A 16,633-nucleotide genomic window follows, 5' to 3' on the forward strand; every position below is an offset into this window, starting at 1 on the left:
AAGCATCACCAGCCGTGTCCCCCAAACGGTGTCGGATCGAGAGTTTGAGTAATGTGTTTTGTGCCGCGTTTGGGGGACGTCGCGTCCCCAAAGAGTTTTTGAAAACACAACCATTTATTAAGTATAGCGTACAAATAAATATGTTTGCCAAGATTGTTTTTAAATTAAAATACAATAAACAATAAAACAACTAAACAAATATAATTAATGGGGCTAGATGGAGGTGCCGCGGCATTTGCTGGTAATCCTTTGATCCTCCACATATGCTCAACGAGATCATTTTAAAGTTGCTCGTAAACATTGCTGTCATGGATCTCTGCGTGCATGGCGAGGAAATCAGCAAAATCTGCCTATTGCGCCGAGGCAGATGAGGCAACGAACATCGGCCTATCGTGCCTACCTGACAAGTCGTCGAACACCTTATGTGCGTGGAGGTGGGGCGGATTTGACGCCACATTATGGGACGCGCTGGAGAAGCGGCGAAGGCGAAAAGGCCAGCAAGAGAGCCAACCACGACGATGGTGCCGACTCAGAAGAGATCAGCCGTCGAAACGACCGGCAAATCGAGCGGCAGTGGAGGGGTGGGAGGCGCGGGAGGGAAGGCGCGACGAGAAATAAAAGGCGCGAACTAACGGTTATGGAAATAGTCACCGACAGGTGGGAGCCCGCCTCGCTTTTCGTTGTGTCCGGCGTGCCTGGAGCGTCCCCTGTGTAGCGAGGACGGGTTCGGAGCGCCGGATACCGTATTGGGCTGCGCCGGATAAAAGGAAGCTTTAGGGCGCGCAGCTGAAAACGATTTTTTATCTGGCGCGCCCCAAATCTCTTTGGGGGACGCCGCTGGAGATGCTCTAACACTAGTTGAATTAAAGCGTTTGTGGAGATCCACCGTTGCTATTTTCTGAAGTTTACAGCGTAAGTGCTCTCGGTTAAGAACTACTACCTCCATCCCAAGGCTTAAGACCTATACTTTTTTTTTTCCAGAAAATCAAACTATTTTAAATTTGACTAAATTTTTATCAAAATCATTAATATGAAAAGTACAAAATCAATATTATTAAATATAGATAATGAAATGTATTTTCATATGGTATCTACAAAATATCATATTTATTTTTCGTTTGACTTTCTGAAAAAAATAGGCCTTAAATTTTAGGATGGAGGTAGTAACTAACAGCTCATTTTACCACGGGACCTCTATTTGACTAGTTCACTTCGTTTTTTTTTTTTTTTTTTGCGAATAGTTCACTTCGTTCTATATCCATGGATGCAGTATACTGGTAAATGATCCATTTCTTTGTTGTCAACTTTGCACTACAAGGCAAGAAGTACATCGAAAGGTCTTTTCTGATGTTTGTAAACCCTCCCACAATTTTATGCGACCTTTCTAAATGAGATCCGACGGTCTCTCAAGGCGGTTGACCAGTCCCATTACAATTCTCACTTCATTTCTGCCGCTTTTCACGTTCTTGAATCAATTCAACCTAAAATTGGGCTGATCAGACCCATTACAATTCTCATTTCCTTTCTGCCGTTTTCCCCATTCTTGAAGCAATTCAACCTAATTACCATGTGGGTTCCCACTTGTCAGTTGACCACACGGTAGAACGGCGAAAACTTCCCTGCTACCTGCGCTCGAGTGTTGGCGCGCACCGACCCAAAGCGGCGGCGGCGTTGGGCCATGGATCGTCCCCAGCGCCGGAACCCTAGCATCCGCCCTCTTAAGCCGCCGCGGCCACCAGGAGGCCTGCCCTTCCGGCCCCCGCCGCCGTCGAAGCCTGCCGCCGAGCCCTCCTCTCCAGGTCCGTCTCGCCCACCCGCACCGCTTTCGCGCTTCTTGCATTGGGTTCAGAAATCCCTCGAGTTCTTGGAAGCAAGATCGAGACGGAAGTTCCCATCTTGAGGGTTGAGTTGGGATCGCGTGGGGTTGGGGATTCGGGGAGACTCTGCGGATTGAAATCTGCGGCACGATTCTAATTGGATTGGAATGTTGATCCTGCGTCCCCCCCGTCCCCCCAAGAAAGATGCTAGCATAGTTCATGACTTTTTTGGGATTGTCGGGACCATTTCGCTATCGTGTTAGTTTAAGACCGTTTGCTTCCGATCAGGCGACCCCAGCCGACATGTTGATGCTTTCCATCCGTTGCGTTTCATGAAACTAGGATGCGCGGTTTGTGCGAGCCCATGGCGTTTTAGGATTTCGGTTTCTTCTCCCAGTTTTCTTTGGATTTTGTATGCGGAGCACTGTCTATTGACTTATTTAACCTCAAGCACCGTCATGTTAGTCATTGCAGCCTTCCCAGTGTGAGTTTCGTCCTTGATTTTCTGGCTTAATGTAATGATTCAGAACCTAATGGCAGATGGAAGGCCAAGGAAAAAGGTTCGATTTGCAAGTGAACCTGCTAGTCATCACATACAGGCAAGACAGGATGCCAATACAGGCAGAGCTGAGAAAACTAAGCCTCAAGGTAGTTCTAGTCTCACTGCAACTCGTTTCACTTTTTAACAGCACGGAATTTTTATAACCCCCTCCTTTTGTGTTTCGCACTGCATTAGTTTTCTGTCAGACACCATATGTTTCTGCACCTTGCTATTTGGTAATTAAAGCTTAAAAGGGCATTGCGCCACTGCCACTGGTCTATAATCTGTTTACTGTAATTCTTTTCATATGTCTACCTATTTGCTTATTGGAACTCCTAGGCAAAGGTTCAGTATACTCGAAATTTTCAAGGATATTTGTGAAATACCTGTTAGATTGTTGGATCAATGTAATACTTTTCTTTTGGAACAATCAATGCTGGGTTGGGAACAACCCACCTGAACAATTGTATTTGAACTTCAAAGGTAGCAAATAAACAGGCCAGACAATTAAGTCTGCCCTAGGATTGGAGTAACAGCAAAAATAAAAAATAATAATTTGTGTGCTATTTGACACTCGTATTTGGACATCATTTCCTATGCAGGTTCCGATGCGAAAACTTCTGAATTCAAATTCTTTAAGAAAATGTGGGAACAGTCAGGCTGTAGATCCCAGTCCTTTAGACAACCTCATCAAAACAATGTGCCAAGCATATCCAAGCAAAAAGAGGGCGAGAGAACCGGTTTGTAACTTTGTATGCACACCCATTTCATTTCCTATATTCCTTTTCTCTTTGGTTCCTCTTGCTTCATACATTAACAGGAGCCCCGATAGATCATTCATATGGAATTCTTCTGTTTTTTTCTGCATCTTGTAGAAGCACATAATGCGACGTCGCAAAAAAAGTTCACTGTCCAGAAGGTTACCTTGTGTCCTGATCAGGCCCCTGCTACACCCTTGAATAATGCATTTTCTAATGAGCGAGTTGAAGTGCAAGCCCCACATTCTGGTATGATTTTCTTTGTTTGGCCTCCTCTTTTAACTATGAGTGAGGCATTATTAGATTCTTCTAACTATTGATCCGCTTCTCTGCAGAACATGACAATCATGATACACCTCAGTTAAAAGCATGTGATGGTGCCCCAGCTGGTCATGTTTTCACACCCATGATTCAGACACCATCTGAACTTGCAGGGATTTCAAGAAATACTGGTGAGCACATACTCAGCACCCAATACAAATGCATAATGTATTCTAAAAAAAGAACTACACACTGCTGAAAGTTTGCTATGTACAGTAGTCAACCTTCCTGGAAATTGCCCAGTCATATCCAATATATTTTACCATGATGGTGTGAGTGTAGTTGAAGCTTTATTTACCATTTCTGGGACTACGAAGCGAAGAAATTAAAGATGAACTTCTAAAATAACTGAGGATATACTGATATCATGGTATCTTTTATCCTTAGTTGTTTTCCTTGCTATATATCAGACATCTATGCTGAAATGTGCATAATTTCCCCCCTGCTTGGATGCTGATGCGTGTGCTGCAATTGTTCCCTGATAAAAGCACATGTTATTGCTTAGATACCTCATTTGTTGATACAATTATTCATTTTATCTAAAACGGAATACTTCCCAGATTCCTAAAAGCTTTGTAAGGATGCACTTGTGAGATATATATTTTGTAAGGATGTGCTTGTGAGATATATTTTACCTCGTTTGCAATTGTTACATTCAGATGGTTTTCTAATCCCATTATGTTATGTACTGGTAATGGACACAGAACCTGGGAGTGGACGGATGTTTTCAGAAAAGAGAAGAAATTTATTAAAGCTAGCTTCAAAAACAGCGGCAATGGAAAGTTGTGAGTTATTGCAAAAAAGGTTGTCATTAAATTATTGAAGAATTCAATCAGTTTGCATTTTTCATGTATTCTAATATCGTTAGCATGTTGATTAAATTTCTCAGATCAGAATTTTTCGCTGATATCATGCAAAGGTTAGGCGCCAGCAACATAATAAGAAAGGTACTCTTTGTTTCAGCCTATGCAATTCAAGCACTTGTGGAGTACTAAAATTTAGCTCTGTTATTTAGTTATTAGTTTTACCTCTGATAGTTACCTAATGCAATGCAGCACCATAAAGAGCCCATGAGACAGAGGGAAATGGTTCACGGACAAACTCCTTCTGATCCCGGGGGTCATTCTGATAACCTTCTTGAATACAGGGATAACTTCAATTCATTAAGTAAACTGAGATCAGGAAAAGAGTCGTCCTCTTATACAAGTGACGGATCACATCAATTCCTAGCCTTGCCACGGGTAGACAATCGGGGCCTTTCAAGTTTTCTTGATTGGGAAAACGGCTTATCTTGCAGGGACAATGAAGCTCATCAGTTCATGCCACTGCCATCAGCATATATTACAGATGTTTCAAGTTCTGATTGGAAAAGAGACACTGTTCGCAACCAGGTTTCCAACTTGTTGCTAGAAGATGTCCAACCTCTCAAAAAAGGCAAATCAGCTTCAGCTAATGGATTGGGCGGTAATATTCAAAGTGAGCCATATGATCATCATGGATGGGATCCTATGTTGTTGGTAACATCAGTTCCAAAGCGATTGTCCTTCCCCTGTCAGACCAGAGAGCAGTCAGTTGTACCGTATGCGCTATCAAATACTTCCTGGCAGCCCGAGTTTTCCAGATCCCTAGAGCATTGTCCTTCTAGGTCAGTTGGATTAGAGGGGGAGGACTTGACTGATGCAGGATTGTTTGGTAATTCTGCTGCTGAACTTCCATCTGCATTTGACCAACCACATGAGAAATACACTTCTTCAAGATTTTTGGACTTCAGAGATGGAGTTCTTGATAACAATGGTCTTAGCAGTATCTCCAACTTCCATGCTAGTGAGAGCAACAGCTTTTTATTGAAGCCAAACACAAGTTGCATGGATTCCATATGTTCAACTTCAGATTATCCTTTTGAGCAGGGCTCGAAAAGCCTTTGTGGCTCTGCTGTCCGTATATCTTGTTTGGCTGGAATGGAGACAGAGGCAGAGTTGTTTGATAATTCTGATACCGGGCTTGTACACGGGATGGATCTGGTTCCTGTGACATTCACTGCTTCAAGTTTTTCCAAGTATCCTGGAATTGTTGATCATCATCATGACCCAAAGGACCGCAACAGCATTTTGCCCGTGGGTGCAGATGATGCTTGTCTGGATTCCCTGTCTCCATATTCAGAACATCCTTGTAAGCGAAACTGGGAAAATACTAGTGATTTCTCCACAGAAATGTGGTCATCATCACATCATGCCCAGTCTCGTGATGGCAGTTTGGGAGCTATGTTCGGTTTCATGTCGGATCAAAGTATTTGCAGTGACTTTGAAGATGACCACAGTATGGCGCTAGTTGCAGCCAACCCCAAGAGCAGTTTTTTTGGTACATCTGATCGCGCTTTCTTTGATTCTCGCTCTGCTATGGATAGCATCAGCGAGATTCCCATGTTGTCTCTTGATTGCGTAAGGTGGTAGCTCTGCACTCCATCGTTGAAGTTTACTTGGTTCCATCTAGACTGACCCTGATAGCAGATGATGCATTCTGCTACGTTTAGTTTTGACCTCAATTTGGGTGTAGATAGGCGGTTGTTAGCTACCTCAAAAGTGTAGAAGTGAAGTTATGACTTTTGCTGTTCACCCCAGTTTTGAAGAGGCTAGCCTTAGGGGCTAGGGCTTTACAGGAAGTGGATGCCAGTAATTTTAGATCATTGATCCAGTCAGAACTTGTTGAACTGATGTGTGTTGTTGTAAACATTGCCAGGAAATGTATATATATTGCCTCGGTTTGTTGTTGAAGTTGAACTAGGGTGAGAAGTGTGATAACAATGGAGATCGAGGAGGTATGAATGACTGTATAACAGGAAGTCAGGAACTGACCATTTCGTCTTTTCCATTATTTCTAAAAAGTGTGATCTTGGCATGCATGGATGGCATTGATTGAACAGAACCTCATGCTCATGTTTTTATATGATTTAGTATCATGATGGTTGATTCCCCGTCTTTTTTCCTTTCAAGAAGACAAAATAAACAAAAAAGTACAGTTTGAAAGTAGAACCGTAAGCTGCAACTGTAAAGAAGATTTGTTGGGAAAGAAGAACCGTGGTGGTATCTATCGATAAAGTAAACCGACAATTCCACGGTCAAAGACCCCAAAGTGGAGGATCAAATTCTCAAACTTTTCGACTGAAGCTTTGTACCGCTGAACATGCGAGTATTTTCCACAGTACAAAGCTACATTGCCCTTTGCTTGAAACAAAGCTACATCGCCGAGTTCACGTTTTCCTTTGAAGTATCTGCCCGACAAAAGCGTACTTTCTCTAGCCCTTTGTACCTCCGCCCTCCGGCGTAGCGTAAACCCCAGAGCATGCACCTAAGTACGGACGAGTGAAGAACCGTTTATATAAACATGAGCTATCTAATCAAGGATCCCTCATCTGAACTGAAAACTTGATATAGGAGAAGGAAGGCTCGACAAGCTTGACCCCGATTTTCAACGACATCCACACCAGTGCACCACAATAATCTGTCCGAATAGCTAATTCTCAGCCACAACCAAGTTGCTTTGCAATTTGTACTGTATGAGTTGTAAGCTGGGTTGGAAATAAGTTTTTATTATTATTTGCAACTGAAAAATGTCTTGTACCATTCGATTTGCTTTGTGATTCGTGTTAGTCGGAAGTTGCAATATAATTTGGAACTATGATTCTATAATATCATCTAACTAGAAACTAAGTTAATTCTCCCTCCACTGATCCGAGAACCGTTTGTATAACATGTCGACATGATAGGGAAAAGGAGCCCTGGACATGCTCGGCTGGTGACTTTTCATGACATCTAGGCAACAATAATACTACCTCCAGTACGGGCAGTTTGCCGGCTGTGTGCCACCGTGATGGAGTAGCGGTCGCGGTTTGAGATGTCACAGGCCCAGAATTCAAAACTTCATGCTCCTTTCTAGAAGCACTCTCGGAAGAAATATTCAACATGAATGCACGGCTTCTGATGCACATGCCATGCCATCATCATGAAGAATTATCCTTCGCCTCATATTGAGCGCCACATCTCCGAGTGCGGAAACAACGATACAATATCTCAAACCCGAAGAAACTTTCGCCTTGCATCGTTTTGCGACAAAGTTGCACCCCGTTGTTCCTTCTCATGAACTTGTCGCGCGTTCGCTGAAAATGAGGTAGATTGAGGAAGAGACATGAATCGGTTTTTTTTTTTTTAGCGTACACTTGCCTAGAAGACGTGCTCCAACCTGGAAAATGCCGAACGAAACCAAGTTTTTTTCCATGTGTGTTTTAGAACAGGAACCAAGCTAAAATTGTAGCCCTCCGTTTCATGGCAAGTACCTTAACTTTGCCTAAATTTAGATATGTTTACTCCCTCCGCTCTCAAATAAGTGGATATCTAGTTTTAAACTTTGTCCACAAAAGAGTGTACTTCTATCTTCTTAATGCACTTTAATTGTTTATCTCCCATTGCACGGAAATCAAACCTAATAATAAATACATGTTCTTCTTATTTTCTACATACACTTAGCTTATTGAAGGTGAAAGAATTAGACTACTCATAGTGAAGAGTAACAAAAGTAGTAACATCAACATGCAATACCAACTAAGCATTTTGATGATGTGGCATATTATTAACGGAGGAAAGAGAAGATATTGGTAACTAGCTATGTTACCATCACATCACATATTCCAATGCAAGATGAGTCTACAACTTAATAAATCTAGCATTTTATGTTACTACATGATGCATGCTCTAAATGTATGTTTCACTCCACTTCATAATTTATCTTGAAAAATCTACATGTACACTTATTTGTGGACGGAGGGTGTAGTCATTATTCACATCTAAACTATAAAAAAGTTAAGACATATTTCATTAGATGAAGAAAATATTTGTATATAAGTGAGACTAACCCACACGTTTAAGTTGAAGTCTTAGCGTACACGAGATTAGATTCATATTATTTCAAGATGCAAAAATAATTGCAGTGGCCACTTGAAAGAACATCTCTCACATTATGTTTTGTGTGTTTGATGTCAATATATGTGATACACTAATGTTTGATTAAGTGGTACAGGGATTACATAGATAATTATTCATGTGTGTTGGATTTGATCGTCTGTCAAAAGTCATCGGAAAAGATTGGCCAGGCCGGATAATCCGGGCCGGATATTGTTGAAATATCCGGCCCCCTGGTTTTGGCTAAGTCCTCGAGGAATTGCTGCTTAGTATGGGGGCCGGACATTTGCCCGGATAATGTCCCGGTATTGTACCAGGGCCGGATTATCCGGGCCGGATATTTTGGAAATATCCGGCCCCCCCGATTTTGGCTAAGGACTGGAAGAAAAGCTTCTCGGCATAGGGCCGGACTTTTGGCCGGATTTTGTCACGGTTTTGTTCCGAAGGCCGGATTATCCGGGGGGGGGGGGCGGATTATCCGGCCCTTACTTAGGTCGGATTATCCGGCCCCCCGGTAGCTGCAACGGCTCATTTTTGAGAGGGGGTATAAATACCCCCTTCTTCTACCTTGGTTGCTTGCTCAATCATTACACAAGAAATCTGCCAAGCCACCTCCATTAGAGCCACCTCAAGAAAGTCAAGATTTGCAAGATCTCCTTCCTCCCCCAACCAAAGCTCTTGATCTTTGGAGATTCGAAGGAGAAGACACCGATCTACATCCTCACCGAAGCGTTCTTCATTTCCCCCTCTCTTGTTTGAGGGATCTCATGCTAGTGTTCCTATTTGGTTCCCTAGTTGATTTGTTGTTGATGTGTTGTTGTTGATTGTTGTATTGTTACAGATTTGGGAGCCTCCAATTTGGTTGTGGATGTGTGCCCCAAGAACTTTGTAAAGGCCCGGTTTCCGCCTCGAGGAAATCCCTTAGTGGAAGTGGGCTAGGCCTTCGTGGCGTTGCTCACGGGAGATCCGAGTGAAGCCTTCGTGGCTGTTGGTTTGGCTTGCGTAGCAACCACACTCCTCCAAACGTAGACGTACCTTCTTGCAAAGGAAGGGAACTACGGGAATCATCTCCGTGTCATCGCGTGCTCCACTCTCGGTTACCTCTTTCCCACTCTATCTACTATTGCGTAGCTATACCTTGCTTAGTTGATATCTTTGTCATATAGGTAAATTCACTTAGTTGCATATCTAGAGAATTTACCTTTTGTGTCAAGCCTAAATTGAAAAAGAACTAAAAATTGGTTAGCACCTATTCACCCCCCTCTAGGTGCGGCATACGATCCTTTCAATTGGTATCGAGCCTCGGCTCTTATTTCGGGCTTAACCGCCTAAGAGTATGCCGGACGAGGAGCCCTCGGTAGGGGCCGCCAAGTTGGTCTCCGTGGAAGACTTCAATTCATTGAAGTCCTCCATGGAAGCCCAAATGGAAAGCATGAAAAAGATGATTGCCGAGCTTTTGGCTCCGGCCCTTCCCAAGGCTCCTAGTGTAGAGGTAAAAGACACGGGTGCGTTAGATGAGGGAGATGCTTCGGACTTACCCTCATCTACCAAACCCGTGGAAGGTGATAACTTAAACACTATCAAATCTACCAGTGCATCTCCTAGGGGAACTACTGGAGGTGAAAGCTACAATCGAGTAGCTCCACCTTTCTTATCTCCCGATATACCGGTTCCTCATCCCCATTTGAACATTCGGGGCGACCCACCTAAGTTTTCCGTTGATAATTTCGATACTTGGCAATTTGAGTTCCGCTCTCATGTCTGTAGTGCCTCCAATGAACTATGGAGAATCATCTTGGAGGGCTTCAATCCATACAACCCCGACAAGTTGACTAGAAGAGAAGCAATTGATAGTCAACTCAACAACACCACCCTACACATGATTCAAACTAGTGTGGGGACACCGGAATTGCATCGTGTCCGGAACTACACCACCGCCAAGGAAGCTTGGGACGGCTTGGCCGCTAGTTGCATTGGAAGTGAGAGCACAAGGAGGAACAAGTATAATGCTCTTAAGAATAAAGCCGAAGGATTCATGAGGCTACCGGATGAAGATCATGAACTCATGTATGGAAGACTTGTCACGGTTGCCGATGCCTTCCGACTTATTGGTGCCACCCACATCAATGACTCTTGGATCAAGGAGAAGTACATTGAATGCATGATGCCATTTGCTCCCATTGATGTCAAGACTCTTGTGGGAAGGGAATGCTATTCCTCTCTCACCTCTCAACAAGTCGTGCACGAGATGCAAGCTCTCAAGGTGCTTGAGGAAACCTCTCATGATTCTCACAATCGTGCTCTTGGGATGGCAAAAGGTTCCAACCTTGCTTTGGTGGTCAACTCCGGTGAAGAAGTGATTCCTCAAGAATCTTATAGGGCATCTTGGAGTATGTCCTATCCGGAAGATTTGCAATGCCACTACCATGATCACATGGCCTTCCATGCAAAATCCTTTTGGGTTGATCCCTCCAAGGCCAAGGAAGACAACATCAAGAGGAACAACAAAAGTGGTTTCACTAGCTTTGGTCCAAAGACAAGATCTTGCTACAATTGTGATGACAAGCGCCACTTCATTGCCGAATGCCCCTATGAAAATAGAGAGCTTCATAATGGGAGGCTCATTCCCAAGGACAAGAGCAAGGACACAAAGGGCAAGTATTCAAAAGCCCCCAACAAGAAGTTCTACAACAACAAGACCAAGAAGGGCAAGAGGCCCTCAAGAGTTGTGCTAGTAACAAGGGAAGAATATTCATCCGATGAAGTTGAAAGTTCTAGTGGTGATGAAGATGAAGAAAGCTCAAAGGAATTGGCCGCCATCGTCACCACCAACATACCCTCTTCTTCTCTCTTTGAATCTCCCAATGAGAACCCTCCTATCAAGAATGCACATTGCTTCATGGCAAGGTCCTCCTTGGACACACCTATTGTGCTATCAACTCAAGAAGAGTATACCTCCGGAGATGATGATGTTGATGATGAAGAAGATGCAACCTCTAATGGATTGGTCGCTCTTGCTTCCCTCTCCACTAACTCTTCATCACCAAGTGAATCCCCCAATGAGGTCATTCATGTGGAGGAAGAAAGTTGCCTCATGGCTAAATCCTCCGAGGTATCATCTCCCAGTCCCTCTATGCCTAACATATCTAGTGATCTAGGGGTTGATGATGCTAGTCTAAAAGTGAAACAAGAAATGCTAGATTTTGATGATTTCATTCTCAACCTACAAGGTAACACTAAAAAGCATGTTTCAAACCTCATGATTCGTTTAGCTCAACAAAGTGATATGCTTGAGAAAAAGGGTCAAATAGAGAGAGAAGACTCTCTCGAAATTCATGCTCTTAAAAATGCTCTTGAGGAATGTCAAGAAACTATAACTTCTCTTGAGGAGAGGCTAGAAACTCTTGAAGAGCCTCAAGATAAAATTAACAAGCTCACTAAAGCTAGAGATCTTGCTAGGGCTAAGTCTAAAGTGCTTAAAAAGGATAAGGCCCAATTTGAGGTTGATCATGAGAAACTTGTGAAGGATCTAGATGAACTAGACAAAGCTCACAAAGCTTTGAAGAGTGAATTCACTCTCCTATCCAAATCCTATGAGCAACTTCAAATTAGGCTTGCTTCATATGATGTGCCTAGTTCCTCTACTCCTCTATGTGATCATGCAAATATTGTTGAGGAAAATGCTAGGTTGAAGGATGAACTTGCTAAGGCCTCCTCTCCCCAAAGTAAACTTTCTTTGGATGATCTTTTGAGTAAGCAAAGATCAAACAATGGGAAGGAGGGCCTTGGTTTTAATGCCAAGGCAAAGAAGGCAAACAAGCAAAAGGCCAAGCCCGCACAAGAGAAGAAGAAAGACGTCACTAATGGTGAAGCCTCCAAGGGCAAAACCATGAATGATGATGATGCGGGAATTGCTAACCCTCACTATGTTTTATTTAAAGATTATTATGGTGATGTTTATGCTAAATATGTTGGCCCATATGATGGTTATGTTGCTTGGTCTATTTGGGTCCCAAAGACCCTTGTTGCTAACAAAAGAGGACCCATTGCGAAATGGGTACCTAAATCCAAGAATTGATCTCATGTAGGACTATGCCGCCGGAGGTTCAAAATGGGTACTTGATAGTGGATGTACAAGTCATATGACCGGCGGCAAGAACCTCGTCAAGGAGTTGAGGCCTAACATTAATGATATCACCGTCTCCTTTGGCGATAATTCTACATCCGAGGTATTGGGTTTTGGCAAGGTTGTGGTTGCACACAACATTACTCTTGTGGATGTCATGCTTGTCAAAACCCTTGGTTACAATTTGCTTTCCGTTTCCGCCCTTGGCAAGATGGGTTTCGCCGTCTTTATTGATAATGATATTGTGGTCCTCTTGTGGAGCAAGACTCTAAAAGTCGCATTCGTTGGGTATCGCGAACACAACTTGTATGTGGTGGACTTTTCGGGGACCACCACGACAAGTGTGATGTGCCTATTTGGAAAGGCGGACGTGGGTTGGTTGTGGCATCGCCGCCTAGCCCATGTTAACATGAGAACTTTGCAAAGTCTTCACAAGGGGAACCATATTGTGGGACTAATGGAAAATGTGTCTTTTGCCAAAGATCGTGTTTGTAGGGCTTGTGTTGAAGGCAAAATGCATGACTCTCCGCATCCAAGCAAGACCATTATCTCTTCCAAGAGGATCTTGGAGCTCCTTCATGTGGATCTCTTTGGTCCCGTTACTCATGCAAGTCTTGGTGCGAAGAAACATTGCTTGGTGATTGTCGATGACTACTCAAGATACACTTGGGTCTACTTTCTCAAGACGAAAGATGAGACTCAACAAATATTCATTGACTTTGCTACCGAGGTGCAACGCCAACACAACCTCCTCATTATGGCAATAAGAAGTGACAACGGCTCCGAGTTCAAGAACTACACACTCAATGATTTTCTTAGTGATGAGGGGATTCGTCATCAATATTCCGCTGCTTACACCCCTCAACAAAATGGTGTTGCGGAGAGGAAGAACCGGACATTTATGGATATGGCAAGGTCTATGATGGCGGAGTATAAATCCCGCTATAACTTTTGGGCCGAATCCATCTCCACCGCTTGTCACTCCTCCAACCGGCTCTATCTCCGCAAGGGCTTGAACAAGACTCCATATGAAATACTCACCGGGAACAAGCCTAATATCTCATACTTCAAGGTGTTCGGGTGTAAGTGTTTCTACAAAATCAAAGGAGTTCGTTTATCTAAATTCACTCCTAAAGCTTTGGAGGGTATATTTGTTGGTTACGGTGCCGAATCTCACACTTATAGAATCTTTGATGTATCCTCCGGGATTATCATTGAATCTTGTAGTGTGAAGTTCGAAGAAAATGATGGCTCCCAAGTGGGGCAAGTTGATGTTTGTGGAGGTGATGAAATACCTCAAGATGCCATAGTAAGAATGGGTGTGGGATTTTTCCGCCCCATTGAGGGACACGGTGTGGCGTCTCGGGAAGAACTATGCTCTACCACGGTGGAGCCCTCATCTTCTCAACATCAACAAACCTTACCTAGTGAAGCAAATGATGCACCAACCCAAGAACAAGAACAAGACTCTCCCTCTTATGTGCAAGATCAAGGACAAGATCAAGGTCAAGATCAACCAATCATTCATAATGGCTCCAATGAGGATCCAATCAACTCTTGCCCTTCTCCGAACATTGTTCAAGATCAAGCACATGAGATTGAGCAACCCCAAGCAATTGAGGAAGCTCAAGTTCAAGGTCAAGACGGGGACCCAAATGATCAAGTTGATCAAGTGACACCTCCAAGGCCTAGAAAGACCAAGGAGGAGATCGAGGCCCGTCGTCTAGCAAGAAGAGAAAGGAACCTCGAGCTTTGTGGACACACTCATGACAAGGTTCTTGGTGATGTAAGGGCAAAGGTTTCCACAAGAAGGCAATTGGCGAACTTTAGCCATCATCATGCTTATATCTCCTTAGTGGAACCCAAGAAAGTATTTGAAGCCCTTGAAGATTCGGATTGGTTGGAAGCTATGCATGAAGAACTCAATAACTTCAAGCGCAACAAAGTGTGGACTTTAGTAAAGAAGCCTAAGGAGTGCCGCAATGTTATAGGCACTAAATGGATTTTCAAGAACAAGCATGATGAGTTTGGAAATGTTGTGAGGAACAAGGCAAGATTGGTGGCTCAAGGGTTCTCTCAAGTTGAGGGTATTGACTTTGGAGAAACCTATGCTCCCGTGGCTCGCCTTGAGTCCATCCGTATCCTTCTTGCTTATGCTTCGCATCATAACTTTAGTTACAACAAATGGATGTGAAAAGTGCTTTTCTTAATGGTCCTTTGCATGAAGAGGTTTATGTTAAGCAACCCCCGGGGTTCGAGGATCTCAACTTTCCTAACCATGTCTACAAGCTTGATAACGCACTTTATGGTCTCAAACAAGCTCCTAGAGCTTGGTACGAGCACCTTAAGGAATTGTTGGTAGACCGTGGGTTTGATGTTGGGCTAATCGACCCCACTCTTTTTACTAAGAGGGTCAATGGGGAGCTTTTCGTTTGCCAATTATATGTTGATGATATTATATTTGGATCTACTAACAAAGCTTTTAATGATGAATTCTCAAAGCTTATGACCGATAGGTTTGAGATGTCTATGATGGGAGAGATGAAGTTCTTCCTTGGTTTTGAGATCAAGCAATTGAGGGAAGGAACCTTCATCAACCAAGCAAAATATCTCCAAGACATGCTCAAGAGGTTCAAAATGACCGAGATGAAGGGTGTGGCCACTCCTATGGTTACCAAATGTCATCTTGCACTAGATCCCAATGGTAAAGAGGTGGATCAAAAGGTATATCGCTCCATGATTGGATCCTTGCTTTACCTTTGTGCATCTAGACCGGACATAGTGTTGAGTGTTGGTGTGTGTGCAAGGTATCAAGCTTCTCCTAAAGAGAGCCACATGATGGCTCTCAAAAGAATCTTTCGATATTTGGTTGATACCCCAAGATATGGTATTTGGTACCCCAAAGGCTCAAGTTTTATTCTCAATGGTTATACCGATGCGGATTGGGCGGGTGACAAGGATGATAGGAAATCAACTTCCGGGGCTTGCCAATTCCTTGGTAGGTCCTTGGTGTGTTGGTCTTCTAAGAAGCAAAATTGTATATCTCTCTCCACCGCCGAAGCCGAATATGTTGCCGCCGCAAGTGGATGCACTCAATTGTTATGGATGAGGCAAACTTTAAAGGAATACGGTGTCATTTGTGACAAAGTGCCTCTATTATGTGACAATGAAAGTGCCATCAAGATTGCCTATAATCCGGTGCAACATTCAAGAACGAAGAATATTGAGATCCGGAATCATTTCATTAGGGATCATGTTGCGCGGGGTGATATTGAGCTTATCTATGTTCCTACCAAAGATCAACTTGCCGATATATTCACGAAGCCTCTTGATGAAGCAAGGTTCTCTTATTTGAGGAATGAGCTAAATATCATTGATTCAAGGAGTATAGCTTGACCATCTTGCAAACACACCTTCGTCTCAAAACTTTATTTGGTTTAGATGTGGGCATGGAAATAGGGGGAGTGCGGTTTAAATTATTGAGCTATCCCTCCCCCATAATGCCAACATTAAGAAATCATTCTCTTTATATCATATGTTGATATGTGAGCTTCAATGATGAGTAGTGGCTTGGACCCAAGATATATCTTCGCGGTGCCATGTCACAACACTCGCACATGGTGGCCTAGGCCACCACACTCTTCTTTGTGAAGAGTTGGAGTTATTTGGATCTTATCGCCTCTTATTTGACAACTCCATGTTCTTATGGGAAATCACTCTAGTTTGCCTTATTTGCTCATATCTTGCAAACTTGAGTGACCATGTACCATCAACAGTTTGTATCTTCTAAAACCTAAGCCTACTCTCCCCTATAAGCCATTTCCATCTTGCTCATTTGTCATGTTTGGTAAAAACTTGGAGTTTGAGGTGGTTCGGTCGGATGATCTTGGTGGCTCCATCTTATTGGTAAATTTGCACCTTATATGTGACATGATACATTATTGCATCACATATGGGTCTTGCAAATAACCAACGAAAGATGGGCCGGATTCCCGGTGTTTCTGGAATTTTCCAGCACCCGGATAATCCGGCCCCGGAGACACCGGATAATCCGGCCTGGCGGATTATTCGCCCTAAGCTAGGGCCGGATTATCCGGCCTGGGCAGATCTTGAAAGGG

General features: G+C 43.4%; 1 protein-coding gene across 1 annotated transcript; it reads left to right on the forward strand.

Moving 5' to 3' along the window:
• The first annotated feature begins 1,678 nt into the window (after nucleotides 1-1,678).
• On the forward strand, nucleotides 1,679-6,184 carry LOC124690333. Its single transcript, XM_047223727.1, has 8 exons — nucleotides 1,679-1,799; nucleotides 2,358-2,465; nucleotides 2,961-3,098; nucleotides 3,234-3,365; nucleotides 3,452-3,568; nucleotides 4,142-4,241; nucleotides 4,327-4,384; nucleotides 4,493-6,184. Exons 1-8 carry the CDS (start codon nucleotides 1,679-1,681, stop codon nucleotides 5,885-5,887), a joined length of 2,169 nt encoding a protein of 722 aa, XP_047079683.1. The 3' UTR covers nucleotides 5,888-6,184.
• The last annotated feature ends 10,449 nt before the right edge of the window (nucleotides 6,185-16,633 follow it).

The sequence above is a fragment of the Lolium rigidum genome, chromosome 2 (assembly GCF_022539505.1).
Source record: "Lolium rigidum isolate FL_2022 chromosome 2, APGP_CSIRO_Lrig_0.1, whole genome shotgun sequence".
Lineage (NCBI taxonomy): Eukaryota > Viridiplantae > Streptophyta > Magnoliopsida > Poales > Poaceae > Lolium > Lolium rigidum.

Excerpts from the sequence above, each read along its gene's own strand:
- LOC124690333 (XM_047223727.1), top strand. The coding sequence starts at position 1,679 with ATGGATCGTCCCCAGCGCCGGAACCCTAGCATCCGCCCTCTTAAGCCG. Across the intron at positions 1,800-2,357 it reads CGCCGAGCCCTCCTCTCCAG|ATGGAAGGCCAAGGAAAAAG; the intron begins GTCCGTCTCGCC and ends ACCTAATGGCAG. Across the intron at positions 2,466-2,960 it reads TGAGAAAACTAAGCCTCAAG|GTTCCGATGCGAAAACTTCT; the intron begins GTAGTTCTAGTC and ends TTTCCTATGCAG.